This window comes from Dendropsophus ebraccatus, chromosome 10 (genome assembly GCF_027789765.1).
Source record: "Dendropsophus ebraccatus isolate aDenEbr1 chromosome 10, aDenEbr1.pat, whole genome shotgun sequence".
NCBI classification, from domain to species: domain Eukaryota; kingdom Metazoa; phylum Chordata; class Amphibia; order Anura; family Hylidae; genus Dendropsophus; species Dendropsophus ebraccatus.
The window spans coordinates 86,467,555-86,478,517 of NC_091463.1; the positions used below are offsets into that span (position 1 = coordinate 86,467,555).

The 10,963-nt window shown below is 38.8% G+C and overlaps 1 protein-coding gene across 1 annotated transcript; it reads right to left on the bottom strand.

Annotated features, from left to right (window-relative positions):
- Window positions 1-3,481: 3,481 nt before the first annotated feature.
- Window positions 3,482-4,399, bottom strand: LOC138766495 (olfactory receptor 5B12-like). The gene has a single exon (XM_069944085.1). The coding sequence runs from the start codon at window positions 4,397-4,399 to the stop codon at window positions 3,482-3,484; it is 918 nt and encodes a 305-aa protein (XP_069800186.1).
- Window positions 4,400-10,963: the final 6,564 nt, after the last annotated feature.

The following is a 10,963-nucleotide window of genomic DNA, read 5'->3' on the forward strand; positions in this document are numbered from 1 at the left end:
CAACATCATCAGCGAGGATTCCCAGGCCACCACTCCAAGGCTGAACATCCTCTTCCTCCTCCATGAATAGTCTGTTTTCAATCATACTGGCCTAGGTGCAATCAGGTACTGCCTCTTCCTCCTCCTCAAATAGACTGTTCTCAATCATACTGGGCTGGGTGCAATCAAGTGGCGCCGCCTCCTCCAATAGTCTCTTTTCAACCATACTGGGCTGGGTGCTAACAAGTGCTACTGCCTCCTCCACCTCTGTCAATTGTCTGTTCTCCACCACACTGGTTCCAATAAAGTACTATTACTGCTGCTGGTTCCACTGTCAAATGTCTGTTTTCCACCCTACTGGGTCCAAGGAACTTTGTGTCCTATGTCCCGTGTAATCACTTACACCTTGGCTAATTTTTTTTCACTATTTTTGCACTTAGATTTTTTCTACTTTTTTCATTGTAATAGCAACTGCAACTAAACAAAACTATACCCTATCAGACTCCCACTATTGTAGCTGCAATTATTCAGCCGTTATTGCAAGGTTTGTTTTAGGTTCGGTTCGTACGAATCCAAACTTCACGAAAGTTCGCCGGATCGAACCGAACCGAACTTTTCAAAAGTTCGCTCATCCCCAGTTAAATGTCAAATGTGTTTTTCATTCATCGTCTTCATTCTTAATGCTATGTTCCAACAAAGTATTTTTGCTCAGTATTTTGCAACCAAAATTGGAAACACAGAAAGGCTATGTTCACGAGTTGAGTGGATGGCTGCCATTTCATGGCTAATATTGGCTGTAATTTTGCCATTAAATGGCAGCCATCCATTCAATTTCAACAGTGAAATCCTTGTCTTTCAACATGTAAAAAAACTAGTGACGGTCTGCTATACGTCCCTTTTTGCAATAGGAGGAACGGCAGCAGACTCCTGCTATGTAGTATAGGCTCCCCGGATGATCTTTTTACAAAACCTACACCCATACTGGAGTGATGCTGTCTCTGGAATAAAGTAGCCATGTTTTGTAGCGCTGGATAACCCCTTAAAATATGTCACTGTTTGATTTACCATAATGTTTCTCACTGGTATGAATAAAAAGTGCTATGAAGTGCTATAACCCTAAAACAAACAAATTATAGACTAGTTGGCCATACACTCATACACTGTCAATAACTGTTTGGCCAACAGTTATCACTCCTTACCTATATAGTTACAAGAACATTCAGCATTCTTGTTTCCTGTATAGGGGGAGGTAAATCACAGCAGACTTCCCTGACACCGGCTTATCTTTCCCAGAAAAATAGGGTAAGGTGGTAAAAAATCTAACATGGCCAAACCTTCTCTCCATTGACATCAGGAGGCCGCCATACCCTTTGGAAAGTGAGCACAACCTACTAAAGTCAGTTGGTCTCGCTAACTTTAGTCTAAGGTGTATGGGTATCTCTAGAGCCTCCACATCAGTTTGACCTTGTGAAACAGTCTACAAACTTCCTCCTTGTCTTGTCTCAAACTTTCATAATGTAATTGGCTTTAATATTACTTAACACAGAACAATATAATACAGAAAATTGATGGCAGAAGAGGACAACATAATTCAACTAGTCTGTCTTACCTTCAGGAGGGGTACTCTAGTATCAGAAAATTGTATTTAAGTTAAACTTAAAAATATATAACTTTAATATGATTCAACACCGACAAGAAATGGAAAATAGGGGGACTACAAAATTTGCATTGACCCCAGCTTCTCTCTCTTCCCCATGATAACGTACCATCTCTGATGTCACAGGAGGCTTGGATGGATCTCCCACCCCGAGTGACTGAACATCTCGGCCCGGCCCGGTCCCTCCGGCCTACACCTGAGCAGGCAATAGTGAAAGAAGCAGCTGTTGCAACTTCACTGATTGTGCCATAGTCTCCAGTTTAATTAGGGCTATGTCCACACACGTTTCATTCCAATACTAGAGCTTCTTCAAAATAATGATGCAGTACTGCAATGAATGGATGCAGTAATGCGCGCAATGAAATAATGCTAAATGGAATGGAGGATCAAAGCCGGCACTGCCAATCCCACCTGCACAAAAAACGAGGCATTAACACTACATCCAGTGTAAAAACAGAAAAAAATGCACTTTGGGAGGGGTCACGTTCCTATGGTGAGAACAGGGCTCTATGAAATAAATCACTCACAATTGGTGAGTGGTTAAGCTGCACCACTGACTGTAGACCAACGCCCAAGAGATTAACAACACAATTCTGTTTGAATGTCTACAACTAGAGATGAGCGAACCTCGAGCATGCTCGAGTCCATCTGAACCCGAACTTTCGGCATTTGATTAGCGGTGGCTGCTGAAGTTGGATAAAGCCCTAAGGCTATGTGGAAAACATGGATATAGTCATTGGCTGTATTCATGTTTTCCAGACAACCTTAGAGCTTTATCCAACTTCAGCAGCCCCAGCTAATCAAATACCGAACGTTCGGGTTCGGATGGACTCGAACTCGAACCCGGTTCGCTCATCTGTAGCTACAACCTCCGGAGGATCCAAGTCACCGGTCCAACATGGAAAGTCATAAAAAACAAAAAAATGGGGATCGCTCAATTCTCTCATAAACAACAATTATCCTTGATATCATTGAAGCAAGAGGGTTACTCATGTCTCGGAGGGGAGATTGGGCAAACTCCCCCCTACCGCCATGAAATCTACGACAACGCTGCGGCCAGTGATTTGCTAAGCGGTCAGTCAGTGACTGGCTCAGTCAGTTGGCTCAGCAGGGTGTCACACCAGAGATAAGAGTGACAGCCCGCTCAGCCATCACAGGCTGCATTGATGTCCCATCGCAGTCTGTAATTGGCTTCAGGTGGCTGAAGACACCAGAGACACATAGCAGGTCACCAGGGGAGCACAGACAGGGGAAGACATCAATTTTTTTTATTTTTTATTTTAGATGTGAAGCCACAATCAGCCAATAGTTTTTTGTGCAACTGCCATTTTGAATTAATTTAAAAACAAAGTTTGCAAAAGTTTGCTTCCCTAAATAAGCAAATTTTTGCAGGTTTCATGGCCAATCCAGCTTCACTTGATTCACTTCGCTCATCCCCACACACAGTACATGAAAATTGTGACTGTTGCACACTTAATAACATCTGTAAACAAACAAAAATGAGCATTTTTACAACAAATACATTTTATTTAGTCCTTATGACCAAAACTCACGTATTTGGTATCTCCATTACCATAGCAAAGTTTACAGTGAAAAATATAATATATATGTTACAATAATCAGTGAAAGAGCAGAATATTTTTCTTTTATTATAAAACGAACTGTTTACACATATATAACAAAATATTTACATAAAGCTCTTCTCATTTTGCAGAAAAATAAAACAAAAATTACTACATTTATGTTAAAAAGAAATAAAAATAAAAAGGTCCTCAAAGGGATTGACATAAATCAAGTTAGATTGTCTACATCACTCTGCATTGCCCACTCTTCAACAAAATGTGGTCACTTTACATTTCCAATTCTCTTTCTAAAAGCTGACTTGATATCCCTATTCCTGAGGCTGTATATAAGGGGGTTGAGCATAGGGACAATCCCCATGTTAAATAAAGAAAACCATTTCTTTGAGTCTGAGATGTTACTTGGTATAAGATACAGAAAGAGTAATGTGGAGTAAAGCAACACGATGACTGTAAGATGTGAGGAACACGTGTAGAAGGCTTTTCTTCTACCAATACTGGAACGGATCTGCATTATGGACCGAATTATAAAGATATAAGATGTTATAATGAAAAGAAATGGGATAATGAAATATACAATAAGCGCTTCTGTATCGGTTATTATTTCCAACATTGTGATGTCACTGCAGGCAATTGCCATTATGGGGACAAGGTCACAGCAGAAGTGGTCAATGACGTTTGTGAAAAAACAAGAGATCTTGGATACAAACCAGACTTGAGGAATAAATTGTATAAAACCAAATATCCAACAAAATGAGGCCAAGAGAAGACATATCTTATAGTTCATGATAATGTTATAATTCAAGGGCCTACAAATAGCTACATATCGATCATAGCCCATGGCTGTCAATATGAAAAGTTCATGTCCTTGTAAGACGGAAAACATATAGAACTGCACCATACAGGCCAGGTAGAGAACTGTGTTATTTCCAGTAATGAACATTAGAAGGATCTTATGTAGGGTGACGGTGGAAGACGTCATGTCCACTATAGACAAATTAGCAAGGAAGAAATACATGGGAGTGTGAAGATGAGAGTCCAGGCAGACCAGGAGAAGAAGACTCATATTTCCGCCAAGAACAATAAGATAAATGAGTAAAACCAGAACAAATATTGGAGCCTGGAGCTCATGAACATCAGATATCCCCTTTATGATAAAATATGTCACTGTTTGATTTGCCATTGTGCTTCTCACTGATTTGAATAAAAATTACTATGAGGTTACTTAAAGCAAACAAATTATAGACTGTGAGATCAAGCCTTCTCTCCATCATTGTGACGTGTTGGTGAGATAAAGGAGGCCACATAATTCTTTAGATAGTCAGCACAACCTGCCAAAGTCGGTTGGTTAGCCGGCTTTAATTTAAAGTGTATGGACATATAAAATTATTTATGGGAACATAGGAAACTGTTAACTGTTAGGACAAAAAGATACATGATACCTTTTATATATCTATCTGTGCTTCCGAAACAGAGAAAAATGCTTTAATTCTACAGTGAAAAGTGTGAGAGAGGCCTTTTCAAATCCCTAATCTACTGGGGACTGTAACACCTCTTCTCTTACCACCAAGCATTATTAGGGATAAGGGTATAACGGGTGTTATTGCTTGCAACAAACTTAATCAAAGCCTCTCTGACACTTCAATGAAGAATAAAAGGATTTGCTATATTCTGGAAGCCCAGACTGATATATGAAAGGCACAATGTGTCTCCTTGTCCTAACATCTAACAGTGTCAGCGGTTTAGAAAGTATATTGCAACTGACAGACTCTCTTTAAAGAGTACCCATCACAACGGCCACTATGGAACAGTGGTGAATTCGACTCTGCTAGTGGAAGTTGGGGTATCCGTAGCGACAAACACTCTGTGACAAAAATGTGTGCAATCTCTTTTCTGTTTAGCAATCTGTAGTCACAGGTAGTCAATTCTTTCTCAATAAAAATACTTTTCTCCTAAACCTTATTAAACACTTTTTTTGCATTTAAAGTTTCACTGTTGTTATAAGTTTCACAATCTAAATCACCAGTAGATGTGATATAAAGCAAGTTTGCAATTTACATTCATAATTTCTTTTTGTAGTTATCATGGAAAACACGGCACTTCCTGTTTTCTGACTCTTTTTTTTTTTCTTAAAAAAAAACAGGAAACAGTCAGAAAACAGAAAGAAGACAGTCATGTGATTGACAGACACATGCCGTGACTCTGTACAGGCCGGAATTCATGTGTTTAGTCTGTTTTTTTTTTTTTTTAACCAGCACAAGTCAGAAAATCTGCCTTCAGGAGACTGGACCTGGATTTCTGGTAAGTTCAGCTTTGTTTTACAGCATGATAACAAAAAATAAAATAATGAATGTATATTGCAAACTTGCTTTCCCTTACGTCTTAAGCAGCAGCAAGAATGGGGAACAGGGAGATAGAATCTTCCCCATTCGTGGTGCTGCTTAGGACTACAGGAAAAATAATTTATGGTAAGTAAAAATTACCCTTTCCCTTACATCCTAAGAAGCAGCATGAATGGGAAACATTCTATCTCCCTATTCCCCATCCGTGCTGCTGCTTAGGATGTAAGGGAAAGATAATTTACGGTAAGTAAAAAATTACCCTTTATATCATTTATTGTTGATTTAGACTGTGAAAGTTACGACAGTGACACTTTAAATGTTTCACTCATGTTCTCCTCCCTGTTCTCTTCTTTCTACCAGACTATATAGGTTTATTTCAAAATAAGCCCTTTTTTCATAAAATGTATGCTTATAGGGAATGTGCAATACAAACAAAAAAAATCTGTAAAGTCAACTCACCCAAGAACTGTATGAAGCTCGACAGTCCTGATTGCGGCATTTCCTTGTAAACACAGGCATGGTGCTGGTCCACTATATCATGTTGGCAATGGCATCCTGAGTGGGAGAAAATTGTGTAGGTCTGCACTCACTGGATAAAATCATTTCTTTATTGATATGCAAATTCTAAAAATAGGTAACATCAAAAAAATGACATTGTTTTAGCAAATTTGTATGTTAAATGTATTTTTTTTTTTTTAATTGAGTGATTTTTTTTTTTTCATATTTAATAAAGTTCCAAAATAAAATCCAAATTTATTTGTTTCCATTTATCAGTTAAGCCCTATACAGAATAAATGATATGTCCTAAACACTAAAACATAAAACAGTGCTGCATTTGTGTCAGTAGATTCTGCAGTAATAATTTGGAGCACTGATGCCTTATATATTATATTTTATGACTATAATTATTCCCTTTGCTCTTCCATGGTCCATTATCATTCATTACATTTGTTTTCATTTTTTTTATTGACTGTAACATTTATAGTTATTAATTTATTAATATCTTCTGCAAAAACATCTGATGATGCCTCATTACGTCTTTTCCTTGTAGTCAATGTAACTACTATATGGGGCAGACAGAGGCCTGTGCAATGTTCCCACTACAGAAATGTATGATTCAAAACAACTTAAAATATTGTCATTTACCATATATTTGCTCTTCCAGGAATGAGATATACCATGCCACGCAGTGTCCAGATAAATTCTGTATACCATGCCCAGATAAATCACAGCAGCCAAAGAAATGTTGATGCCTTAAAGCAAACATTTATGTTATCTTATTACTGTAGAATAAGAGGGAGATGGTCAATAATCAAAAAGGTATTAATGATGACAAGACTGGATAGCTATATGACGAAATCATACCTGCACACAATTATTATTATTATTATTATTTATTTTTAAAGCGCCCTTGATTTCAGAGCGCTATACACGTGATAGGGGGTGACAAACAGAACAATACGAAATTAAAACGTTACATGAATGAGGTAAATGGGCGTTTGCCCGCAAGGGCTTATAATCTACAAGGTAAGGGGAGGGAGACAGAAGGTCAAAGCGTGGTGCATTGTTATTATAGGTTGTAGCCTAATTTTAAAGAGATGGGTTTTCAGGTTTTTGAAGGTCTTGAAGGTGGATGTGTCGGGGTAGTGAGTTTCAGATGATTGAGAACTACACTTGCCTTTTCCCATCTTAGAAGGTATAGTTCCGGAAAATGGTTCAGGGGACTTTCTATTCTCAGCCTACCAGAACTATTTACTATTACATGATAACCATTTGTATGTATAACTGGAAATGTGTGTGTGTGTGTGTGTGTGTGTTTGGTAGGCAGAAAGAACCTTTTCTTGGGTACACTCTGACTCCAAGACCTTTACATATGGATCCTGCAAAGATCCAAGCCATACTTTATTGGGTCCACCCCACTTTGTTGGAAGCCCTGCAGTACTTCCTCGCATTTGTAAAATATTTATTTTTGTCTTAAATTTTACGTTTATGACGTAGGAAACCGTCAATTTTGGTTGACTATCAAATGGACCTTCAAGGAATGGTGCCACATCCTGAAAGGTGCCCAGAACCATGTTATGGTTCTGAAATCATCCCTACCATTATGCCTGACCAAAATTAAGGCCAATAAGGATATGGTATCTAGGACTATGCCACTTTCCAAGATATTTGTCCCTAGACAGTTTATTTTTTACACCTATTAAAGAGGATGCTGATTCAGCATTATGTGGACAGTCTGGAGTGCCTGGCATAGAGAGATTAGTGGCTTGGAACTACTGGTGGCCTTTTTTGATTCAGGATGTGTGTAATGGCACACGGTCCTGTCCAATATCCATTACCTGCTGCGGGTCGCACTGCACTTCGATCATTTGTTCATTCTGCTCTCTCTATGCATGCTTGTCTTTCGACAGCTTCTCAACTGTGCTGAGCTGGCTTCCTGGAGAACTGGGCTCCCTCTAGGGGCAGATGCATGCCTGTTCATCTGTATGTAAAGGCTCAGCACACAAGTTCTAGTAAATTCTAGGCTCATAACCTAAAGTATTTATTTCCATTACTTCTAGACCTCTGTGCTCAGTTGTTGGTGTTGTTCCTTTAAGCAACCACTTCTGTGTGTCCTGGATTTTTGCCACTTTCCTTGCTTCCTGGTTACATTCTACCTGTATAGATTTCATTTCACCCTGGTTCTCAGCTATGATTCGTTTTGGTCGATGTTATCTCACTGTACATTAAAATCTGTTGGCAGTTTTGGTTCATTTAATCCCAGGCTCTATTACTCCTTCAATCACTTCAGTTGGCAGTCACTGGGGACCTTCTCTGAGGGTAGCGACCTGTGAGTCTCCCGCTGAGAAGCCAATCCTGTCTTGCGATGGCCTCTGGTGAAAATTACGGGCTCCTTAGACTACGCTACATGGAGAAGGTACATCAGCACTCTTTGGTGATCCACCTGCTATTTGTGTCAACTCTACCCGTTACAATGCTTCGGCTAAAACCCCTAGAAGCCATTCTGCCGGAAAGCTTTACCCTCGATCTACGCCCAAATGCCCCTGGATCCACATCTTTATGAGATTAAATATTGATTTGCCTGTTTTCCAAGAGAGACTGTCAACTGTATGGTTTTATTAAAATGTTTCATCTTTCATCTCAATCCAATTTATGATGTGGCACAGATGTCATTTTGTTGTGCAGAGGGCTCAGAGACTTTCAATGTTGTAGCATCATGGAGGCAGGCCACAATTTACAAGCAGGGGCCCAGGCCACCCTGCTGCATGGGCCCCATAGCAGCTGCGTGGTGTGCCTCCATGGTAGCTACACCACTGCTTGCAGTTGTTGTTTTACAAATAAGCAAGGTGCCACTTGCCATTCTACAGACCATGCAAGATAATACTGATGCTATGCAAAGGCAGAATTTTTATAGCCAGTGACTTACATGTGTTGTCTTCTCTAAACAAATTATTGTCCATCATTTTCTTCTCTATCTTTACCCGAACACCTTGATGATGTCTTACAATCACATCTTGCAGAGATCGTTGCTGTGTATATAGAAGACCCCTGAGGGCTTCTAATTACTGTATGTAAAAAAAGAATTAAGGATTTTTATTAATAGAAAACCCCCTCCCCTAATAAAAGTCCAAATCCCCCCCCTCCTTTTCCCATTTTATAAAAATAAATAAATAAACAAACAAACATGTTTGGTATCGCCGCATGTGTAATCGCACAAAATATTAATTTATTTAATTCATGATCCCTGACGGTAAACGGCGTAAGCGCAAAACAATTCGAAAGTGCAAAATTGCGCATTTTTGGTCGCATCAAATCCAGAAAAATTGTAATAAAAAGGGATCAAAAAGTCGTATATGCGCAATCAAGGTACCAATAGAAAGTACAGATCATGGCGTAAAAAAAGGACACTGCACATAGCCCCATAGACCAAAGGATAAAAGCGCTATAAGCATGGGAATAGAGCGATTTTAAGGAACGTTTATTTTCTGTAAAAGGTTTTATTTTTTTACATATCGTTTTAATCGTACCGACTTGAGGAACATATATAAAAAGTCAGCTTTTCCATAGGACACACGGTGTAAAAACGAAGCCCCCCCCCAAAAAAAATAAAATAAAAAAAAAATGTGTTTTTTCTTCAATTTCACCATGCATATATTTTTTTTCTGGTTTTGCAGCATATTTTATGCAAAAATTCAGCCTGGCATTGCAAAGTACAATTAGTGACGCAAAAAAATAAGGGCTCATGTGGGTCCGTAGGTGTAAAAATGCAACTGCTATGGCCTTATATACACAAGGAGGAAAAAACGAAAACTCAAAAACAAAAATTAGCCCAGTCTTTAAGGGGTTAAGATAAACTCTTATAAGGCCACACACTGTATATTCTGAATTCAATACTTTCATCTACTGAGTCTCCTAGGTATTACATTGCCACACACTATGCTCACAAACAAAACGTCACTGCTCTCAGGTCATACCTGTTACGTTATGTTCCCACTTTGCCTCTCAGTCCTTCTGCCTGTAAAGGTGTTTATTGCGTCCAATCCATGTACTGTGCATGTGTGCAGTGCAAAATTGAGAATATAAAGAAACATCCCAATGTGTCAGTGTGTAGACAGAGAATATTACTGAGCGGGGCAAGAGTAAAAGTTTTGTAGTAATGCTGCTTAGAGGGAACAATTAACATTAGCACTGAATTTGATTACTGGAGCGGGGGGAGATAAGATGTGACCCCTGAAAGTATTTACTGCTAGAGGGCAAGAAGTGAGCCCTGTATGTGATGACTGCTGGGAAAGAAGCACTTATAATGCACAGTACTGCCTGACAAAGGGGAACCCAATGGAGACAACCTTAATACTAGTGGGGGAGGGGGGCATTATAAAGCAGTTCATACCTGTTTTCTTTATTTGAAAACTTTATTCAGATGCTAAATACAGTAGCTAGTAGTAATTATCAGTATTTATAGGTATTGTGAATTATTTGTAGGTAGCAGTTTTAATACTGACCTATAGAATTAAACAGTAACTGTCATTTTATTTCCCCCCAAAAAACTAGCATAAACATAGTATTAAAATATTTGTAATATTTAATATTACAGAAAAATGCATCCTTCTCCACTTACCAGATTCCTCTTCCTTCCTTGCAGCTGGAGAGAGAGAGAAAGAGAGACAAAGGGAAAACCTACTTTTAATAAGTATTCTGTATTGAACCAGTGCTGTATAGCTAAGCTGTCTAATGATGCCATATAGTGTCCTCCATGCTGCTGCCTATGAGTGTGTGCTACAGAGTTCAGTACAGCATATCCTTCTAGTCTTGATTTCAGGGGAAAACTGACAATTAGAGACGTAGCCTTTAAAAATAATGTTAATACTTACTTATTTTGAAAAAACAAAAAAAGTTTAGTCTAT